At 48.9% G+C, this 23,732-nt stretch overlaps 1 protein-coding gene across 1 annotated transcript in view; it reads right to left on the bottom strand.

The window, feature by feature from the left end:
* LOC140655636 (cadherin-23-like) overlaps positions 1-23,732 on the bottom strand; it is a 130,346-nt gene that overhangs the window by 44,750 nt on the left and 61,864 nt on the right. The window contains exons 8-10 of the mRNA XM_072870380.1: positions 11,580-11,692; positions 9,372-9,560; positions 566-715 (exon numbers count right to left, since the gene is read on the bottom strand). Coding sequence (XP_072726481.1) covers positions 566-715; positions 9,372-9,560; positions 11,580-11,692 — 452 coding nt within the window. The remainder of the gene's footprint in view (positions 1-565; positions 716-9,371; positions 9,561-11,579; positions 11,693-23,732) is intronic.

The raw sequence follows: 23,732 nt of genomic DNA, 5'->3' as shown, positions 1-23,732 counted from the left end.
CCGAACACCCTGTAACCACCTGCCCCGAACAGCCCCAGCCTCCACCTGGCTAACTGGGGAACCAGGACCTGCCACCCCACCGCAGCCTGGAGCAAGGGTAGAAAGGCTTTTGCTCATCTTTCTCCAACAGTGGTATGAAAGCCCCCCTGCCAGGACTAACACCACCGGCGTGGTATAAGCCTGCTTTGCCTTCCTTGCGAATTTACAGCTAAGGCAGAGAGGGGGACAAAGCTGGAGCAGGCAGCTGGGGAGAGCTTTGGTGCCTGATAGGTGCACTTAAAGTTTTGTGCTCTATAAAGCTTTTGCAGCCCCGTGACATAGCAAGGGGGAACACGCTCTTGCAGCTGAGCCTTTGGATTTTGGAAAGAGAGAGAAGGCACAGAGCAAATCTCTTCCCCACCCCCTTCTTTTCCTTATTATTATTTCCATTTTTTGGCCATTTTGTAATGCTCTGGAGTTTCATAGTGTGGATTAGAGAGAGGAAGAGAGAAACCTGGTTAATGGTCACTCCTAGGTCACTCTTAAAAATATGGTTGTCCCACAGAGCACAGGCGTGCAGCCTTACTGAAAATTCGTAGCGAGGAATGGTCTCAAAGTCCAGCGGCACTGCCACGCGGACACGGATGTCCGCCTTCCCCTGGATGGAGGTCGGCGAGATGATGAAGTGGTTGGAGTTGTTGCCCACCAGGTAAACCTCGAAAACGCTGTTGGGTCCCTGGGAAAGGAGAGATGAAAGTTGACAGTGACAAAGGAGGAAGGGCCCGGCACAGCTGCTGGGTAAGGCTGCGGGCAGCCAGGGCCAGCCTGGGGGCAAGCGCAGAACAAAAGCACCAACCCAACTGCAAAGCCTGTGCATCAGATGCAAACCTGACAGTGCCAGCAGCTTGGGCACAGCCCTTCCCCTTTGGACATGTGAAAACAGATACCATGCAATTACCGGAGACGCAGGGGAGCGTTTCTCTGCTTGCATTTGGTTAACTGAGTCATACAGTTCAGCACTGGCCTTAAGCGCTCTTTGTTGTGTTTTATTACACATACTTGGCGTACAATGCATGATTTCTATAAATCTTCTTTTCACATGCACCCATTTTATACAAAATCTATGTGCACATGAAAGAAATGCGTCCCTGGGATAAACCTGCACAGCACACAACTCGAGGGAAAATCCCTTTTACTGTTTCAAGATCCATGCACCACACAGGGTATCACACACTGGCATTTCATCGCCTCATGCTGGGGGGCACAGCATGGGTGCCTCTCCCAAGCAGCGGGCTCTTTCCAGTAAGACAGCTCAAAATGGGAACTGGGAAACTCCTCCTCTCCCAAGACCTGGCCAGCAAAGCAGCGGGACCACCGACATACTGACAGCAGCATTTCAGGACCCTCGCTACGGGCATGGCACACCTTCCCAAAGCACAGCCCAGCAGAGCACGTGAAAAGCAAGTTCAGAAGCTGCCAGAGCCGAATTTCCAATTTTCCCCAAATGACCTCCCTCCATCAGAAAAGGGGACCAATTAAATGCACGAAGGGGCACTAATAGCAAAAGCTGGCTAAGCGTGACTGCCGAGAGCTGGCGACAGGAGCAGAATCCCTGCTTGCCCTCCTTCTCCCCGCACCCCCTGGAGCGGGGCCAAATGAAGCGTCTCTGGTGGAGCCACACGGCAGGAGCAAGCCCTGAGGGCACCCATGGAGCCACACGAGCAAGTCCCAAGGGCACACACCACCCCAGGAAGCCCAGTAATGCTCAGCTGGTGGATGACGGCTGAGGGAACAAAAGGGACCCATCTCAGGGCAGACTTAGCTCCTTCCAAAAGCTGTTTTGCTGGCAAACTGGGATGTGCCAACCCCGGCACGAGAGGGGGATGCTCCCTGACACTGGTACACAGCCTGGGATGGAGGGAGCAGAGGATACGGAGAATGGCAGGAGGAAGCATCACTCCCCAAGCTGTTATTTCATACCCTATCCTTAAAATGCCAACTTATAACAAACAACCATTTCCTACCAGCGACAAAAAGACATTTCATTGAGGAATTTTTGCCCAGTTCTGCTGCCAAGCCCTCGGTATCTTTCCCGGGGCCCAGTGACCTCCCCACAGTACACGAAAGCACCTTTCATGGTGGCGAGATGCAAAGGATTTTCTTGGAAGCCAGAGAGATGTGAGTTTGTTGGAGGCATGAGATAAAAGTTGAAACATCAAAAGAAACCCAAGTATTTGTGAGAAGAGAGCTGGGTGGATTAATTCTCCTCCAGCTGGGGAAGGAGATCAGCCTCCAGATACCCACCATCCCTAATTAGCAGCCCCTCGAGTGCCTCAGTCTCCCCATGTGAGGTCTGGAGAAGGGGAATACATCTGCCTCTCGGGAGGGCTGCTGTGAGTTGCCATTTATATATTTATTCGGCTATTTATTTTTTTGTTTCTGCCCCCATGCTGCTTTCCTTGCTCCCAGTTCCTGGAGCCTGCGAGCCCCCTGCGGATGGCTGAAAGCAAATCTGAATATTCAAATTGTTATCAGCTGCCCAGCAGAAGGGGCTGGCTCAGCCCGGCTCACAGCTAGTACCCCCCACTCTGGAGGAAGCCACGGGGAGCTGCTTACATTTTCCCCACCCCTTCCTACCTGCTCCTGTCACCCAGAGCAAACAACAGATCTGAAACGCGTTCGCGAAGAAGAAAAACAAGCGCTGTCTCCCCAGGCTCGCAAAGGTCCTGGTGTGCAGTGATGGGCTCATGGCCGAGCATCATCTCTTTGCGGTGCCGAGGATGAGCACAGGATCCACGGGTGTGCTATCGGTGCGCGACCTGCTCGTTTCCCCCCTCCAACCCCTTACCCACCAGCTCCTGTATTGCTCTAGGTTTTTCCCATCACTGAAACCAAAATTGCTCCTTTGCCTTCCTTTAGAGGCATAAATTAATGAGCAGCCTTCCAAACCCTACAATAATAAACCTGTCTGCATGCACCCTCCATCTGAAACAAATTGAGCCATAAAGAAATGGGCTTTGGAGGGAAGTACATTATTGCACAAAGCCGGGACGTGGCCGCATGTTTCCCAGTTCATCTTATCCCGTGCCAGCACACGGGGCCAGCACTCGCTGCGGCTCAAGGCTGCTGCCCGCTGCCTCCTTCCCAGCAATCAAACCTCCTCCCAGCCGTAGCCGGTGCCGCAACTGATGGAAATTTCATGTCAATTCAGCTAAAAGACAATTGTAGCTGCAGTTGGGCATAATTATTACTTTGTTCTTCGTGTGCGTATTCCTCGGAGTGTGTAATAGGAGCCGCATCACGTCCCTGCTGCCACAATGCCAGCATCAACCTCATGCCGATACCTGACTTCCAAAAAAGCAACCACTGACTGATCTATGCCAAATGCTTCATATTTGACCAATTTGTGACGGACCAGTTTGCCAGCCCCACGTGTGCAATCCTCATCTTAATATTTAAGAGGGCTGGAGCAGAGGGGAGACCGTCCCTGGGCATGGCTAGCACAGCACAGACTGGCAGGCAAGGGCAGAAACTCAGGCGTGAGGCTGTGAGATGCCAGGAGGTGGGTACGTGTGTCCCTCCAGAGGTCCCAGGCACCATGTGGGACCTGCTCATGTACCTGCTATGAATCATGGCCAAAAGTCTGCTCTCCCAACCTGCAAGACACAGTCACAGGACATGGTTCACCACGAATCAGGGAACCCCTTCTCACATCAGGAGGCCAGGAGCAGCCACATCAGCTGTTCCAGCTTTGACTGAGGATGAATCATAAGCTTTATCCCTGCTTTTTCACCCAATGTCGCCCACTGGCTTCATCCATCACTCCTACTCCCACCCAGCCCCTTCCTCATGGGAGTGCACATGGAAATGCTTCAGAAATTATTCAACCTTCCACCAAGTCAAAGCAAGTATCTAGCATCATTTACCAATGGCTACACAAAAACTCAAAGTAAAAAAGAAAACCCAGAACCCTAGGCAGGCAAACAACCCTTCTTCAACAATACCACTCTCTGAAATCACTGAGGTGCCCAGGTAGGCTGGTGGCCTGCAATCATTTTCAGCACAAAGTGAGCTAGCTTTGGGAAAAGCAAAAGCAGCCTGGGATCCTCAGTTTTCTTCTCTTCATGCTGACTCGGTACAGGGCCCCCTTTGATTCCCTCTACCCTAGCTCAGCTGCAGCTTGCTTTTCCAAAATGGAGAGCCCTGCCCTTCTGAAGCACAAAATCCAGCATAACTCCAGTTTTCCTCCCAGCCACTTTCTAGGCATGGGCTATTACCTACAAAAAGCTGAGGAGTGTTTAATATCCCTCATTCTGGCAAGTTTGCAAAGAAAGGAAAGCGCTAAGAGTTCAGGAGTGGTGGAGGAGGAAGGGGAAAAAAAGAGTGTTGGTTTTTTTTTTAAAAAGCAATTAGTGACTCTTTGTACGGCTTGGATACCTTATGCCTGGCTCTAGCTAGTCAGAGACAAATAATGCTTAATCCTTCCTTTGAAAACACAAAGCATAAAGAGGGTTATTCTCTCCACCCACTTCAAGGCATTTAACTCGAGTGCTCTGAATAGCCCCTCCAGAGTTGCCTGCCTCCCTCCCGCTGCCCAGCCAGCCAGCTCAGGCTCCCAGCACCCATTGCTTGCTCCCAGCACCCATTGCTCACCCAGCACCCAAGCACAACAGCATCATGACCCATTCGAGGGCTCACTGGGCACAGGTGCTTGCCCCTGCATCCCTAAGGACCTCACTGGGGTTGCAGGTGATGCAGGATGCCTGGAGCAAAATGCTCCCCAGCCTTTCTGATCGTCCTCCTCATGCTGACAGCCCTTTTCTGCCATCTTTCTGTCCGTCCTAAGTGGCAGTCCTTGCCCGCTCCCCCACTCCCGCAGGAGTTTTCTCCTTCCCTGCTCTCCCCAGGTTATCTGCTGAATTCCACACACGCCTGCACAGACGGGATCAATCCGAGGCTGCCTCGCCTTCAGCTTATCTCTGCTCCAAATGATTGATTTTCCCTCTTTAAGGGTAATTTGCTGGTGAATTCCATGTATTGCAAAAACCCCTGTGAAATCTAATTCAGCCCGACCAGCAGCTGGCACTTTTGGGAGAGAATACTCAAGCGCCGTCAATTCCCCTTTACAGTTCCTTGCCGTGTAGATCATATTTATAGTGTGCTTGTCTGTCATATGCATATATATGCTACAGATGATTCATATATTGCACCTGCACACGCATGGGCACATACGATATGCCTATGCAAGTCTCTGATGTAGCTTTTTGCAACAAATACTGTGTATTCCCATGGCCCGGATTTTCTTTTTTTAAATTCCCCATTTATCTTCCTCAATATGCTTATTTTGGAGAATTGTTTCAAAATTATTTTAAAATGTCAGACCATCATCCTTCTGCTTTATACAGCCTCTGCCCTTTTCTTCCTCTTCAGTCAACCGCGTCAAGGAAAATCAAGTGAAAGCCATGGTAGAAGAGCTGGTTTCTCTGGCATGCCCTGGGAAAGTATGCTGCCGTTTCTCTTAATATACCTCTGTGGATCTTGCAGAGATAGGAAGCTCAAATGGGGGATGCCCTGAAGGATGCCCTACTCCTTTTCCTGCATGGCCAAACCCTTGCCTTCTTTCTAAAATACTGCATCAAGCCACCAGGCTGTAAAATACCAGTGTATCCAGAAAGGATATCCATGTCCCCCACCTCAACCAGCCTTGGAGCAAATGAGCCTGAGCTAACCAGCCCTCCAAATTAACGCACACTTATTCCATAGCTCGGGGCTCTTGCTCTCAACCTGGAAACAAACTTTGCTGCAAAAGTGGATAATTCAAGGCTTTAATCTTCCATCTCATACACAGGATTTATTTGTCCCTGGTGATCTATCACAACATGAATGACAGGAGAATCCAACACCAGCCTGGGAGTGTATATACATACTGGTCTTCTGCGGTGTCCAGTTGAGTATAGGCTCAGTCTAAATACTGGGAAACTTTCACAGATTTTCATAAACAGCTCTCATACGGCTTTGGAAAGGTATTCAAGTGGCTTGCTGTCTATCTGGCAGAGAGAAACTCAGCTGCACAGAGGTTAACGCTTTTTTCTTCGTTCATAGAAGGCCGGGTCCAAAACCCTGTGCAAATCCTGTGTACTGATTTCTCCTGTGTTCAAGTGTTTTCAATAAGCCATAAAGAATGCAAAAAGAAAAACCAGCAACATCTGGTTGAACACCTCTTGGCTGCACCCCGAATCCACGCCTGGGGTCATCTCAGCTCAACCTGGGTGCATCCTCTTGAGATGCTCCCTGTCCCACCTCACACCCCCAGCCAGCTCCTCTTGGAGCAAGACCATGACTACATTTGAGGGACAGCAGCTGGGAGTTTGCAAGGGACAGACTCAGAGGAACGGGTTTCTCCTTGGAGGCACCCTGCTTAGGTACCTGGTCTGAGATGTTAATGCCAGCCTAGCTCCAGAAAAGCACTTAAACACAGAGGTAAAATCAAGCGCATGCTTTCAAGCATGGTCTTGTGTGCAACGTAAATACATTTTTAAGTGCTTTGCTGAATCAGTTAATCTAACTCCTTCAAAAAGCAATCATTTAAGTTTGTGCAAAATACACCAGAAGAAAGAAAGACCAAAACCCCACCATTTAAAAAGGCCACGTGGGCCTGGTTACAAAACACCTTCTTGTTTAACAGTCTTGGCAGCCCACGCAGTGTGTTTTAAGGGCCAGACCCACGTGACACCCCTTTATCCAGCTCTACAAAGACACAACCGGGGTGCGATGACAGGCAGGTTCCCCAAAGCCACCCAACCCCACGGGACCCCTGTGCGGGGCAAGGTTCAGACATGGGTTGCTCCATCCAAGTAGGACCTCAACAAGCGTGATGGCTGAAGGAACAGCATCAAAATTTGCTGGAGGGGCCAGAAGAAGGCTGGATGGCTTGGCTTAAGAAAGAAACCAACCTGCCAAGGGGCTCTCCTGGGACTTACGACATGGGTTGGGAGGCAGGAGACAAAACTTGAGCAAAATGATCTTCCCCAAGACTCTAGCTTTGATTTAATGTGCCTCTATCCGTCTGCTCTCATTTATTTATTTAGATGCTCTCCCTGGAGACATGCATAATTCTCGTCTTGTTTTCCTTTGCCCCTTACACAAATGAGTCGTGTAATCTCCAGTGTAAAGGCCATGTTGGCGAAATAGCTTCTGTCAGCCACGTCCTCAGTTACATCTCTGCCTGAAGACCTTGGTCCTCGCTGTCCCATCCCTCCACCCCTGCACCCACAGAGAGCCAAGAGAGCCTGGTGCCACCTCAGCTACCTCAAATCCAGATGGTTTGTGAAAGCCTTGCAACTCTCATGAGGTACTTGAGCATCCAAAATATCACCACCAGGCAACCATCTTCCCTTTCTGTAAGTTGTTTACTGAAAGTTTGGGGGTCTTGGGACTTCTATAAATACACTGCCCGGGAAGCAGTGCTAGAACAAGCCTGGTTGCAGATGCAGTCCCACTTCTCTCTCATACACATCTTTTTCACGACCTGGGTATCCTCTCCCCATTTTTTCCCCCGAAAGTCCTACTTTGATGGTTAATCCAATTGCAAGCGTCCACAAGGGGAAATAAGAAAGATCCACCACAGGATAATGCAGAAAAAAAAACCCCAATTGCTTATATCTTTCCTCCTTCCAGATATTCCAAGACATCAGCTCTCCTGTGCTTCTTATTAGTGAAAATAATGCTACTGTCAAAGCAATCTGTGCTAATATGACGGTCTCCAAAGATGCGTACAGTAAAACTCTTTCAGACTCCCTTAGCGCAAGAGGTCCTCTTTCAGCAGTTTTAAAAATCTCAGCCAATTCTTTGGGGGAAATCTCAGGAAGTTAAAGAAATACACCAAAAGAATGAGTCTATTTTTTGCTGGTGTGATCGGGAAGGCAAGGCTATTTTTTATTCTCCCATTTTAAAATTAGCAAGGCTGAAAAGTGAATTCTTGAATGGGAGTCACTCCAGTAAAATGAGCTTTTAACCAGAAATAATGACAGATCCTTCATCCTTCTGGCACAAACAGAAGTGTTACAATGCCCTTCAAGAACGGATCTGCTGACATCTCTCAGAAAGCACGACAGCAGCTCTATTCAGAAACTATCCTAAGCATCTGTCATATCCATATCTCCTTTATTAGCAATTGACATTTTCAAGAAAAAACAGTCTCTTTATCTGCTTAATAGCTCATCTGCACCTCTTCAGGCTGAACTCATAACTCTCGGATGGTGACACCATGTCACAAGTAGGTTATTAGTTCTGTGTCATAATCACTTCACATGAAAAAAAATGGGATTTCTGGGTGGCTTTGCGAGACTTGGTGAACTCCACCCAGGGCTGGGGAAAAGCAAATCCATCATTTCAGCCAGCAAAGGCATCTTAGAAGATGAATATTTTAATCGACCCACTGGGATTTCGGGGGGCAGGCATAGATGTTCTATTTCATATTCCTCGGTGCCATCACATCGTTTACCTGGAGCATCAGGAAAACATCCTGACAATGCCATTTATTTTGACAAACCCTCTCCCCTCATCTCTTGCTGGGCCTGAAGAGGAATAGGGACAGCACGAGCCTGTAGCCTCAGCAGCCAGAGCCTTTCCGAGGGATTTTGGAAAGTTCACCATGAGGTGTCAGCACTTGTTTGAAGCAGATACCAGGCAGCGTGGTGGGGTTGGAGGGTACGTGCACACAGAACAGCCAGATGTGAACTGAACAAGTCAAATAATCAGAGTAATTGAAGGCTGCAAGCCCAGGGCTGGAAAACATGTTGCAATCCCTATGTGGCATGGACCAGTGCATAAGTGGCTCCATTAACACGAGGGAGGAACAAGCCTCCAATGCTACCGGCTTGTTTGCAGTGATGAGCTGGTATCCCAGTCCTTCCGTGCTTCCTCCAGCCCCACGCTAGCAAGTATCTCTTACCTTCTTCCCTGACAGCAGCAGTACATGTCCCTGCTGGGACAGAGAGCCTGGAGGTCCTTTCTTTCCCCTCCCCTGGCAGGTCCCCTGGGAGCCCTGCAGAAAACCTCCTCCCTTTCTAAAACAGACTGGCAAAGGACTGCCTGACACGAGCTCTCGGAAGCGGGAGAGAATCAGCATCCTGCACAATCCTATTTTCTGGCTCTCAGTGGCTGTGCAATCCTCACTGCACTAAAGCACCTGCTGTGCCTGCGCTCTGGGAAGGGTGGCTGCACTTGGGGGACTGAGCAAATGGAGCAAGGGCAGCAGTAAGAGCTGAAAAAATGGGTATCCGGACATAACCATGCAACTCATCACAGGTCAATTGGTGACTTATCTTTCCCTGCACCCCCCAAAACCCACCAGTGCTGGACAGAAGCGCCCACGGCAGGGGATACCTCACCTCGTCTTTGTCCTGCACCTGGATGAAGAGGGGAAGGGCAAAGCCCACCTGGGCCAGCTCCGGGATGGCCACACTGTACTCCGAGCTGTTGAACTCAGGCGCGTTATCATTAATGTCAATGACTAGGATGTTGAAAGTGGTGGTGACGGTGGCGTTGGAGGGTGTGCGGTCATCATTCAGCTCTGTCCCCTGCAAGGAGAGAAGACAACAGGGCAGCCTTTATTTTTCAAAGAATAAGCGTAAAAGAAAGTGTGCATGCCATAATTAGAGACTCTTGCAGCTTTTGCTTCCTCCACCTTGCCAAGGAAGGATGCTCAGTTGGTTCTGCCGTTGCTCCTTAACCTTGAGCACCTTTCCACACCACTGACCCATTAACACACAGAGATGTTGACCCAGCTCTCCCATCACCCATGCTTCAGCCCCACAGCAGTCTTGCAAACCTTCCCAGAGGTTTAACATTTTCCTTGGGGTGGCTGTGGCCAAGTTTTCACTTACCCCTATCATGCAACAGGTTGACAGGACTCAGAGTCATGCTGGGGGATGAGTAGGCGATTTCCCTGCCACAAGCATTTAAACCAAAAAATTGCCTTGCGAGGTGTGAGAGACAGTCCTCAAAATAAGGGAAGCCATGATGGAGTAAATAGCACTCCTATTTTCTCCTCTCCGATCTCCTGAGGTGGGACCAGGAGCAGGGACCTAACCACCATAGTACTACTAAAGGGACAGAAAACTAGGGCAACAGAGGAAAACAAGATTTAGACCCTAAAATAGGTTTGCCAACATGTGTCTAAATACAGAGCTGAGTCATGACTCCATATCACACCTCTGTCTCAAGAAGGACTTTGATTTTGCTTTCCCAAAAGGAAAGAATGCAGATTTTATTGCCAGAGAAGCAAGACTCGTGAAACAGCCTTTTCAAGCAGAGTCCCTCCTCTTGTCCTTTGGATAATCTTGCTTTGCTGTGGGCACAGAAAAGCAATGCTAACACGACCCACACGGCTCATTGCTATTCACCGCTTCTGCACACAACAGCAGAACAGGCTAATCCGAACAAGGAGCAATCCAGCTGTATTTTCACTGCGTGCTCCAGGACGAGAGCAGCAGAGAACATTTTGGGTCCCGGGGATATGGGCCGCAGAGAGTTGGCATTTGCGGGAGGATGCAAAGTTTGTGGGGAGAGGAAATAAAAATCTATCAGATCAACAGAATATAGTTGGAACTCCATTATCATGCACGCAGGAAAATGGGCAAATTTTCAGGTTCACAAACCTTTCCAAGATTAAATAGATATTTTTGTCCCTATTAAAACCAGACAATCCTCCCTCTCTTGATCTCTACTGAATTTAAACTATAAAAGCCCAAACCAAGAGATACTAGGGATGGAAGCGGATCTCTTCCCTCTGCATAAAGCCCCACAGTACGACCTGTGCCTGGGACCAAAAGGGGTAATTTCCTGTCCCTTTTCTCCCCCAACAAAGCATCGCACTTGCCAAAACAAGAAGGTGATGTGCCGGCTGCTGCCCTCCCAATCAATGACCCTTCCTACAATGCTGATTTTTCCCCACCCCGGCCCAGCAGAATCTATACTTCTAAATGTATTTCCAACCAGCTGCCCAGCTTGGTATTGATTTTAATTACAAGGCTGCGAGTGGCACTGGGGAGCTGCTCTCAGGTGGAGCTGGTAGGGCTGCAAGACCACGCTCCAGTGCCTTTTCTTGACAAGGCAACTTTCAGCATCACTCCTTCCCCGTGCCTGCCTGTGCTGGACAGACGCACACGATGCCCTGTTACACCGCTGCCTACTGACATGACAAAATGTTCCTGTTTTTCTGGGGTTTTGGGGGGGAAAGGTGGGAAATAGGCACAATTGAGGTGCCTGAATGTATGTGTCTCGTTATTTGCAATCCCAGGGCATTGGCATGCTGCCAGCAGATACAACCACAGGGAGATCTAGTTGGAGGTCAGCCAGGGCACCAAAAATGACCCTATACATCCATATAGAGGCAAGCACGTTTTCGGCCACCATACAAGGGGGCTGTGTTAAACATCCCACCTGGCTTAGTCGGGGAACAGCACATCACGGCTCTGCATGCCCACAGGAGCTACATGCCCCAGGTTTGTGCCTCCACCTTGAAGGACTTGTCCCCAAGCAGGATGCCCTCCCCATCCTGCTCTGCCGGTGCGTCTCCTGGATGGAGGAGGTCTCACCTTCACCGTGAGGATGAATCCAGCACTATAGAAGGGGTTTTCCCGGTCCAGCGGCCCGTTCAGGGTTAAGGCTCCGCTGATGTAGTCCAGTGCAAAGATGCTGTTGGTGTTACCTGAGAAAAATAACAGGCAGTGTGAGCACAAGCAGCTGGTACAGCTGATGCCAAATGGTGCGGGCAGTAACGCAGAGAGGGAAGCAGGATGACATGAGCCTCCTGCCCCGCCAGTCTCCATGCATGACCGGACCTGGTGCTCGGAAGAGAGGTTTTACAGAGCAGCCCTGCTGCCAGGCCAGGAGCTCCGAGCTGGGCACAGGCTGCAGTGGGCTCTGCGAACCCTGCACATTATCTCAATGTGCTTTAAAATTTAATGGCTGTAATGGTCCTCTCCTCCTCTCACCTGCCCCAGCTCAGGGCTCAAAACAGTGCTTTCCTTTCAAAAGCTAATAAAGTTGCAAATGCTGCAGGCAGCTGAAGAATTTCAAAGGGTTTTGGTTAAAATATGCCGAAACTAGGGACAAATCCAGGTGCTCCCCTCTGAACAACCGCCTGCATTCACAGGGCACCATGTCCCTGGGGTGGGCACAGCCTCTGTCTTAAAATACAAGAGTTAAGGGACATCAGTCCAGGTTGATCAGAGGAAGGTGCAGATGAATCAAGCTCACAAGTAATTCTTCGCATAACAAGCAGTAGTTTAACTGTGGGGTCTCTTGCCAGTGGATGCTGAAGATGATAAAACTCCACACGTATTCAAGGAGAGACTAGGGAAGTTAATGGAAAAAAAAAAATCTATCAAATAACAGAGAAGCCACACACAGCTTGGGAATTTTCTTAGCTGGATGTATTGGTGCCAGGGAGAGTATTAGGATAAGTACTATAGGCACTTGCCCTGCTTTTATGCTCTTGCCAGATGTGTTGACCCCATGGAGCTGCCTTGTTTTGCTCTACTTGAGCCGAATTTAGCCTCTGTGCTGGTCCTTACGTGCAAGCAACCAGACAGGGTGCCATGGAGGGCTGCGATGCCTCCACCAAGCATCCTATCCTCAGCTTGACTCCTCCTCTGGAATTAGACACCCAGAGAGAATTAAGACAACACTTGAGTCTCACGGCCAGCAGATGCTAAAAAGACGAATGACCTGCACTGGGAATGCCCTTGCGACAGTCCCAGGTGCTCTCTCTGTCAGACAGAAAAAAGAAAGCAGTTGGTACATGGAGCCTGGGATACCTGACGCCGGCCCAACACAATACCAGAGGAGACTGCTGAATTAGTGATGACCAAGGAGGTTACACACAGGCATATGGCCACCCACACCACTCCCCTCATCGTCTCATGGTATGCAGAAACCCCTGATCCAGCCCCAAACAGGAGCAAGGAAACCTTGCAGGTACGTTACATCCATCCCAGTCAAAAATTTTAAAAAAATCCTGACTTTTCAATATATCTCAGCATGAATGAAACATACGCAACATTCATCATTTCCCTGGAAGGGAGCTGCAAGACAGATCTGCTGCCACAGAAAGTTGTTTCCCATCACTCAGCATCCACCTCTCTCCCTTCTGATCCCCTGTTTAACCATGGCTGCACCTTTTGTGGGATGGCCAAAGCCTCCAGGTCTGTCTCTCCCTTCCCTCCCAGCCCCAGGAGCCACCCTGGCCTTCACGAGCCACTGGCTGCCAGCATCTCCTCTCTCTCCCAGGGCCCTAAGTGCTGTAACACCTTTCTCCCCCATTACCAAGCCTGTATAACTTCCTCTTGGGCCGAATGCCTCCCATTTCTGTCCTCAGTCCTCTCTTCTCTCCATCCAAAATGGCCCATTGACTGCTAGCCAGCTTAATGAACTGATGCATGGCTACTTAAATAGTAGCGGCAGCATTGCTTTTTTTTTTTAAATCTAACTTTTCACTGCTGTATGTGAAGATCTCTAGTCTGCTCCCTTGGATGATTCCTCTCTTTTCATCTTGACTTCCCACCTTTGCTCTGTAATTTATGGCTGACTCTTTAGGAGACTTCTTCTGATACCAGGTTTGAAGGACACTCCATAAGATATATTGAATTGTGCTGCAAGGCATTTAAATGCTCGAGGATGCCATGTTGCCATGGTAAAGTTTATGCATCAGGGTGATTTTGGTACGATCCCCTTAATATAAAGCATAATAAAATACATTTTTAATCACAAAATACCGTTCCGCTAACAGGCATCTGTAAATGTGGAGACCAATAGATTTTAGTGGAAATAGGTCAACAGGGCAGGAATTTGACACAAAGGACTAAACAGCACTGAGCGCCGTATCCTAATAATGGTTATGTGTTTCATGTTTGACCACAGTCATTTTTTAAAGGATGGACAAATAAATTAGGGACCCAAATACCCTCCCAGTCTGCACATCAGAGGTTTTTCTCTAGCTCAGCCTCCCCAGTGCCACTCAAATGGCAGATATGCATCTGATGCCCTCTGGGGTGCCTTTCAGCTAGCAGAGAATTGCCGGCTTTGCAAATTAGCCTCAGAAGGGAAAGAAGTGTCTCCAAACTTGTCCCTCAGAGGCCTTTCATAATTTCCTCTACAATGCCTCTCCAACCACTGCTTCATTATTGCTCTGACCAGTGATCCCCGCTGAAGTACTCACACTGCTGAACAATGCACATTCCCCCGAGATGCTTTCTTTGCAAAAATCTCTCTAATCATCTTTACAAGTCTTCACTTTCCTCAGAGCAAGGAAAAAAAAAAAAAGGTGGGGGAAAAATAGCCAATTTTGTCTTTCCCTCCCCACCTCTGTATAATTTCTTCTCCCTGCATGATTCTTTCCTGTTATCTCTCCGTCAACTTCCTGATGCAGGAAAAAGCCGAGCCTGGGTTAGGCGCAGCTTAGTTCGCAGCTGACGGTGCAGTCAGCCACGCTGGCTGATGGCTTTCAACCGGTTTGTCCACTCCACTGCTCTCCCAGTGCTTGCTCCATCCTGCTCCCAGCCACGCTGGTCACAGGGGTCTGTGCCCACGGTGGCCTCACACCCAGGTGGACACCATGAGCTGAGCCAGCTCCTCATCATGCTGCCCCAATGCTCTAGCCGATGGCTTGCATGGCCAGTGGCTAGCACTGCCTGCTGGGCACACCAACGGAGCAAACCACAGTTTGCTCATTGCTGGTTTTGAAGCGATACTTCAATACATAGACACGAGAGGGAGAACACAGAGGGGATAGAGAATCTTTCCAGGGATTTCAAACCCAGTCCAGATCCTCAGATAATCCTGTTTCTCAGAGGACATGGAACGGTGCAGATCTTTCCATCTCCAAGTTTGCCCTCTGCAAACTGTTTTAATGATGCAGACAGGAACTATTGTGGCCACACTTGACATGGAAGCAAAGTGACCTTCAGAAAGGCACCCCTGCTGCTCCCCCTCCTTTGTGTCCCCCTTGCACGCTCTCCCACAAGCCATGCTCACGCCATGGCACACACAACTTTCTGCTCCACACCAGGCAGGCAATGAAATGATCGCTCACTTGGCTCAGGAATTACCAGCTGCTGGATGTGTCCCTGCTTGAGCCGTCTACTGCCTAGCCTGAAGTCCGGTCCAAACCTCCAAAGCATTTCTAGATGGTGACCAAGGACTTCATTTCCATGCCCCTGGTTTGAGAAGGGAACCCCAGACCATCCTCCAGTTTCTGCTAAACAAGGGCTTACATGTCCTCCTCCTCCTTCCCCATCCAGACTAGGATGTGGCATGTTCGCAGAGAACCAGAGAACCCAGCTCCATTGCATGGAGCAGGCAAAGCTAAGGAATAAATGGGTCTTTCATCAGCAAAGGAGGAGCTCTGCTTTCAAGTGCTGGGAAAGCAAGCACGGCTTTAAGAAAAGCAGGGTAGGGCCTGGTGCAGAAAATAAATGTGAGGCTGCCTAGGAGATAGCATCCTCCGGAGAGGAACACCCTGTGGGAAGGCAGGCTCCACTTCTACCTCTCTGCCACTGCTGCAAACCTGCGGAGCTGGACAAAGGAGACCGGGAGAGAGACCTAGAGTAGGAATCAGAGTCGTGGCAGAAAGGGAAAGGCTGGGCAGCAAAAGGGAGTGCAGAGAGAAGAAAAGCAGAGCAGATAATGTTTTTAAATACTCAAAAAGGCAGACAAAAGGTGAGAACAAAAAAAAAAAAGAATGAACTTTGGGACAGCAATATGAATGCATTTCTGGCAGACTTGTTGCTCTCACCTGCACGGAACAGGCTTGCTCAGGACATACAAGCCAAGCTTCTGGTTATGACACAGGTCAAAGGAGAAGGAGAACTTTCCCATCCCTCCATCTGTGTGTGGGTACAGGACAGCAGCACCTCCTACATCCACTGCGGCCAGGCAGGGGACCGGGAAGGCAGGGACTGACGTGGTGCTGGGTTGGGAGCAACGGGATGGATCACAGTAGCCCATTTGGAGTGTTTTTCCATGCTCATTGAGGAACGGATGGTGGCATAGGCATCATTTTGGAGAAACACTGCTATAACAAGGGGTTTTATAGATGAGGGCCATAATGTTTAATTGCCCTCGGCCAACGCTCTCACGGTTTAAAAAGGCCATTAGAAATACTGGCTCCAACCCAGGGGAAAAAAAAAAGAAAAGAAAAGAAAAAAAAAAAAGACAATGATGTCTCCTCCTTCCTCCCTACCCCTTTGGCCTTTGAGCATCGTTCAAACCCGTAGGAGGGAGAGATGCAGCTACTGCCCAGCTCTAGTGAAGAGCTACCTGTCAGCCAGGGGAAGCCGATTCTCCCACGCAGGCAAATTTTCCCACCCCCCCTACACGAAGGGCCATTTGTAGCGGGCAGCCACATCCTTAAAAGGCCCTGGGCTTGCTGAGCTGCTGAACTTGGAGCGGATGACTTTCATGAGATGTGAAAGGGGAACCCATCACACACCTTGCGCCAGATAATTTATTAATCAAAATGTGCTCTGTCAGGGCTCCTCGGCACCGAAATAGATGCTGTTGGATGTGGTTCATAGAGTCAGCAACAGACACAGTTATCATCGTATAAATAGTCCATCAGCTGCTGTGACCACCTTGCTGCTCTTCACCTTGAGTTTTTGCCCCCGTGCGATATGCAGGGAAGCATGCCAGGGCAGATACCTTGCCCCACACTTAAATTCAAAGGAAACAAATTACTTCCAAAGGAAAAGGGGTTGTTATAACCTGAGCTTTATTTCTTCACTCTGCATGAAATCAAGATGCTGCCACATGCTGCTCTAGAACACAGTGCCGGTTCCTCCTGCTCTGGGCTTTGGTTTGTTCTTCTTCCCAGAGGATGCAGCTCTCTCTGGGGCAACTAATTCAAGCCCAAAGTTGTGTGCCGGCACTCCTCTGCACACGCCTGCTCTGCAAACAAGCATTTTTAGTATCTTCCCCAAAAGATTTAATTGCCCATTCTAGCACAAACAGCAGAATTTCTGATCTTGCAGAGCCACAAAAGAAGCTTGGAGTAAATGCTGGCACAGTTCCCTTTTTTAGAACCGAATGTACAGAACGAGAAAATAAAAGGAGAGATTTATCACCCAAGGTGCAATCCCCCTCCGAAGCCCCCAGGAGCAGTGGCTGGGTACCAGAGAGGAGAACAGAGCCCGCAGAGTTTAAAGGTTCCTGCTCTGAGTGTAATTCATCACATGAAAGGGTGCTGAGTCTTGGACCACAACCACCATTCCCCCACGTCATCTAAAATGCGCTCCGTGGCCCAAAGGGAAGGCAAATCACCAGCACTGCCTGGCTTGGCTTTTTTCCTCCCAGCCTTTCCTCTTTCCATGAATCTAACCCTAAAACCTGCTACGGGAGAGCAGCCAACAGCTGGATTGTGAGTCAAGACAGCAGAGCAACACAGGGAAAACTACCGTAAATGTTTATTTCACTCATTTCTGTAACAGCAGCACTTTAACCCTCCACCTGAGCTCACAGAGGATTTTGTCCTAATAAACAGGGCGCAGAAGGCAGCCTGCATTCCCAGAGAGAACGGGCTGGTTCGGGCTGCCAGGCATCACCACCTCAGAGCAGCAGTTGCAGAACACACTCACACTCTGCAGCCAAAGGATGCAAACACATAAAACTGGCACTTTCTTAACAGCTACTGTGCCTGGGCTGGATTGAGAGACCCACAAATCACCTCTCCTGCCTCTCCCACAGCAGTACGCAGACTCATCAAGAGAACATGAAAGGAGTACACTGTAATATGCCCGGTAACAAGTCTGAATCAGCTTTTAACATAAACCCCAAATCTCCAGGCTCAACACCTTTCAGAAAATCTTCCATTAAAAACCACCTCTGAACTGGTTGTTTTCTCTAGCCCCAACAGAGACAGCACAGGTTCATCCTTCTCCAGTGGCTGCCAGCATCCTGAGTGCACATTAAATCCCAGGAAGGGATAGGAAGTCCCAGAAATTGAACAAAAAATATGCTTTTGTTTCATATTTACACATAAATGGGAAAGTATAGTCTTAATTACCAAAGGCCATTTGCTGGGGGACCACCCGCCGTGCAAACCATTATCCCAGCTGTATCTTTCCAGTGATTTCTGGATTGCCAGGGAGCCAAAGCAAGATGCCAGTGTGACGATGAAGCATCATTAGCAGTGAGGAGGAAGACAGGGAACAACCAAGCCAAGAAAAGAGGGGCTGTGGCCACAGCCACCATCTCTTCTTTGTGCCGTTTCATCCCCTTGCATTGGCAGGGTGGAAAAACAGCCTTTGATGAATAACTCCGCGTGAGGCACTTTTCCACCCATCAGCGTGTCCTCCTACAGAAATGTTCTGCTATGATGACTGCCTTTAAATCACACTGGAAGGCCCTCCCAGCAGGCGTAATTTGTGAGGACTTTAACACCCTAGTAGTTCACTGAGCGATCTGAATGTGGGAAAAAGCCGGCACGATGTAGGCCAGCTGGCAACAGGAATATTAAAATTAGAAGGTCCTATTTCCAAGGATCCTCTCTGATGTCTAGTTTAAGGGACTCAGGGAAGTGGTGTGCTTTGCCCTGCCTTCTTTATTAAGTCAGGTTGAAATATGAAGGGAGGTGTCAGCAGCTGAGGGCTAGGAGACCTCTTTAGCCACTTAACCTTACCTCAAGGGTTTGTGGTGCACTGTCAAAAGAAAGGCAGCCGGGGACTCCAGATCAGTTAAGACCATGTGAAACATGTTCTGAGAGCTACTGCACTGATTTTTACATATATTTTATTCCTTAGCAGGAAAAGCAGAAGAAAGAGGGAGAACAATTCTTTTCAGACACACTTCCCTCTTGCTTTTACAACTCACACTTCCATTACATTGTACAAATAATGATTTTTAATTCATGCTTCCCTTGGGATGCACCAGATTTAGGAAGAGAGTGCTTTGCCAGAAACTGCATCAGTCTCCTAAAGCAATCAACTCGGGGAAAAAAAAAAATGCCCAAGAGTTTGTGAAGAGCCCTAAGGACCAGCTCACCGACTGAAAGCCGTGCGCTCCCTCCCCTCTCTCCTGCAGGACTTTCCAAGCCCTGGGAAGGACATATGGATTGCCTTTGTGCAATCTCCCATTGCCCATCCATCACTGCACCTGAAATGTGAAGGCAGGCAGAGACTGACGTTCAGGCATCTTGCAGAGCCCTGGGACCCTTCTCCCTGGTTTAACCCTTTGATACCTGCCCAAGCAGCACAGGCCACCTTCACATCTTCGTGCCAGGAGACATCAAGTCTCCTGACTGTCCTGGAAATAAATGAAACTCAAAGTTTACCACTAGCGAGCAAAGCACGAGACTGTGGTCATACAATACGTATTCCTAACAAGACCTCACGGGCCAAAGTCCCCTCCTGCCTATTAATTAAATTGTCATTTAATTCATGATAAAAAATCCTTCTCTTAAAGAGCCAAAGGATTCCCCACGCCCCAGGAGATGTGCAGCAGCAGCAAACGTGAAAACACACTGCCGTCTGCAGGCCTGATCCTGCCGAGAGCACCGGGGCCATCCGATTTCCACCGGGAAAATCAATCTCTGTTAGACCAGAGAGTTCCCTAAATGAAAAGCCTTATCTAGAACAGGTCATGTTATACAACAAGTCACTCGCTTTGCCTGGGAAATGAAAGATGATGAGGCAGAGTCCCCGGTACAGAGGCTATCTCCATAAATCTGCCAAAAAGGAGCCGTGGATTACTTTGCTGGATTAATTATCTGTCCTTCAAACAGAGCCCTGACCTCAGCAGCTGAATATCTCCAACCTGTCAAAGCAGCCAGGGAACTGGGGAGGGAGGGCTTTTGCAGGGTACTGGCCACGGGCTGCCTGCGCTCTCTTTTTTGCGTGGGAAAAGCAGCAGAAACACCCGTCGGAGTGACGGGAGCCCCGACACCGACCAGCCTGTCAGCACGAGGGGCTTGAATCGTGAGGTCTCGATTTGGATTTCTTTTTCAAATAGTCTTTTGCACGGCGGTGCCCCCACTCCTTGCAAAGTGCAGGGCAAAAAAGTGCATGTTTTCATGGGGTTAAAATACTCAGATTGGAAGGAAGGGGGAGAAACAACTGAATGGCTTTTCCCTACAAGATATGGAAATGATTCCCAGTACAGGCAGGCAGGCAGCAGGCAGGCTCATCTTCCCTGACAGGACAACTAGCCAAAGCCGTGACACAGCTAGATCAGCGCTCCTCCGTCATTTCAGGCTTAACAGCTTTGTAAGCTGGCAGCATAAAGTTAGATCTTAAGTCTTATTTTATGTGGTTATGGTTAACCTTTTAGCTTTATTGTTTTCCTGTCATGGGAGGACCTTGTGCTGGAGATAGCCATATAAATAAGAACTGCTGCAGTATATTCTGAGGTGCAGCTACCCGAGGGCTGGAGCTGACTAGGACACCAGCAATTCCAAATTAATTTTTATATCCCACCTCCAAATCATACCAATGCTTTAGATATTGATAAGAAAGAAATGATAAATGGCTAGGTTGCTTTTCAGCTTTCTCACTGTTGTATATTCAACCCCAGCTAGTAAAATCAGAACAGCTATATGCAAGCCCTATGCCCGAAAGCCTGGGAGAGTCAGGGAGAGGCATCACCAATCCCTGCCATGAAATGGGAACAGCATCACCACCACCTCCCCTCGTGCAAGTGAGCTGAAGAGCCAGGTATAATTACTACCTCCACTGACCGTTTTCACTTCTGCTTATGGTCGGTTTCTAATTTAATTTGCTTCCCCTATTCCCATATGTTAGACGTTTTTTTGCAAAATTGCCATAAAAATTTACCAGCTCAGGCACAAAATCTGCTCACTGACCTTTAGCATCATGATTGAGGATAATGACAAGTTAATTAGGCTTTACCTGCCTGCCAAAAAACATCGCTTGCCTTGAGTGAGCAGAATTTTGGAGGTGCGCTAGCGGCCGGTTCCCATGTCCAGACTCTCAGACATCAGAAGGTAATTTCCTCTTTCAAAAGCAAGAAGTAAATCATAGAAAGTATAAGAGAATACCTTGAGCAGAGTAGGGGAGGCACTCACACTCCTACCGAGTTCAGAAAAAAACCTGTTTGCCCCATGACCATGTTTTCTTTAAAATTTGCCCTCAGCCACACACCTTGGCCGCAATCTGGCAGTAGAACAGAGCTGGCAAACTCTGGCAACGAACTCAATTCAAGGTGGAAGCAGAACATCCTGAAGCCTGGCTTCAGGGATTTTGAAAACCTCTGCCTTCAGCTGAAGGCAGGGTGAGGATGGGGAGGAGGCAGGAGGCGACAGCGGGTATCTGCAGTCGTCCTTGGTCTGTCCACGGGCTGATCCTTCCTAGCACCACCACTCTACAAGATGCTGGTGCCGACAGGAGAAGGACTCCTGGCCAGTTATGAAAATACTCTGCAATTCTCGTGTTTGGGGGAAAAAAAAAAAAAAAAAGGCAAAGCCATTTAATCACTCTTTGATGTGTTCTGCCTGATACTCCGATATGAGAGCTGGCCCCCGCCAGGCGGGACCGGGGGCAGGGATTAAGCTTTTGGCATATGCAAGCAGATATGAGGATGTTTGCACTGATCTGCCTGCCTGTCACTCCGCACCCCGCTGCCACCAGGCTCCCAGAGCATGCCTGGCTCACTTCCACCATCCCTTCGCCCGGCTGTAACGGCCAGGCTGACGGCTACCCTGGAACTGAGTGGGGGATGCTCACAAAGGGATATTGTTGCTATTTTGCAGGAAAACCAAAGACAGACGTGAAAATAAGAGCATACGTGAACGCTCCAGGTAAAAATCCAGGGTCCAAGGTTTTGTTTCCTTGATTCGGTAGAGCAGCCATGACCATCGGATGAGCAGAAAGGCTGACGTGACGATGAGCGGATGGGTGCGTTTAGCAAATTAACCCTCTATAGATTGCACGGTTGTTTCTGTAGGTTTGAACCATCAAATAAAGGCTCCTGAAAACCCAGAGCTGTTTGTATTGCACTGGTGCTGACCAGGGAAAACTAGATACCTACACCATACTGAGTCAGAAAAATGGTCCATAGCCATCAGCAGATACCCAAAGGAGGGTATACAAACAGGACAAGGGTGATTTCCCAGCTGCTGAGCATCTTCAGGCTTTGAGCTAGGTGAGGATTCTGTAAGCTGAAGGCTTTTACCATCCTCATAGTAGTTCAGAGGCAGCTGCAAAATTAGTTTGATGTTTCAGTCCAGTCTCCAGTGAAAAAGGGCTCGTATTAGCCAAAGAAAGTCCTTGCTGCACCTTAGCCAGTTGATACACGCAATGTGGAGGAATCTCTCATTCACTTCATGCCAGGGGAATGTTAGAATAAATTGCAGAGAGAATTAGAGGAATAAATAATCCTTGCATCTTCAAAGGCAGACTGACCTGGATACTTGCAGTCAGGATCAGTGGACTTGAAAGTCAGGGTGAAATCACCTTGACCCTAGACGTTGATTAAAAGAGCATTTGAAACGGCTGGTCTTTGAGAAAGAGAAACTGGGAAATTATTTCCGCACATGTAGCTCAAAGGAGCTGCCAGCCAGCACCCAAAGCATGTGGCACAGCAGGGAGAGGAGGCATCGCTACCATTTCTTGCCGTGAAGATCCCCCCAAAAAGCAATGCCAAAAATAGTGTTACAGTCCAGACCCACCAAGCTGGACCCTCGCTCCTGGATTAACCCAAGTAGTTGTCTGTCCCCAAGGCACAGCCCCACCAAAGCAGCATCTGAGTGCAGTCCAGTGAGCATCAAAGTCTGCCTTGGACATAGCAAAGACTTGCTGACCTCAAGGCTTCTTAAACAAGACGGGTCCAGCCCCAAAGATTGGCCTTTCCAAAACTCATCTATCTGAGTTTTACCTGGAAATGCCTGCCCAGACTGCCCTGCCCCTGGCTTTTTTACCATCAGAAGAGGTTGACAAAAGAGATTTGGGCTTGGGGGCTGCAAGGAGGGTTTCTCCAAAACCAATAGCAAGGCAAGTAGCATTCAGCATCAGACACCTCATACAGACCTTTCTTTGAAAATTAATTATCTTGTAACCTGAAGCAGTCATTTTTTCTCACAGCCGGTCAAACCAACCTGGTAGACCTTCCCCCAAAGGGAGGTCCCCAAGCTACAGTCCAAGCATCTACGGAGCCAAGCATTACCGAGCGACAGCAGTTTCAGCAAGCTACCCATGTGCACTATGAAGGGTTCCTTCAGGCTTCCTTCAGGCTTCAGAGCCAGTCTGCAAAGGCAGGATTAATCCACGTGCCTGTCAGAAGGCAGAAACCTTCCACCACTTTAATTAAGCTTCATTCTCTAGCCCTGCACCCTTGCAGGTCCAGCCCCCTACCTCCCAGCTTGCGAAGCTCTAGCAATGATTTGGGAGGCCAGCCCTTGGCACAGAGGCTTTCGGGAAACGCTGTGGAAACCTCCAGGAGCCATTCAGCCTGTAATCAGTACCATTCTCTCCCTAAACAATAACCACCGGACCGCCAACAAGAGTTTTACGCCTGGCTCTTTGCAGGTCTCCTCTATGGCGCTGTGTGAAGTGGAGCTGTTTGCTACTCGTCATTAGGACTGAAAGGTTTCGCTATGAGATATTGTCAAATTTGTTAGAAATAATGTCCGCTGCTTGAGGAAAGGGAGATGCCACGAATGACGCGCTCTGATAGCATCAAAGGCAAAGCAAGCTTTTCAGAGGAGTAAAAGCTTTCAGCTGTAGCAGTAGACTCTATAATTA

The sequence above is a fragment of the Ciconia boyciana genome, chromosome 8 (genome assembly GCF_034638445.1).
Source record: "Ciconia boyciana chromosome 8, ASM3463844v1, whole genome shotgun sequence".
NCBI classification, from domain to species: Eukaryota; Metazoa; Chordata; class Aves; order Ciconiiformes; family Ciconiidae; genus Ciconia; species Ciconia boyciana.
Note: the sequence above shows the minus strand (reverse complement) of the source record. Positions and strands in the feature narration are given on the sequence as shown.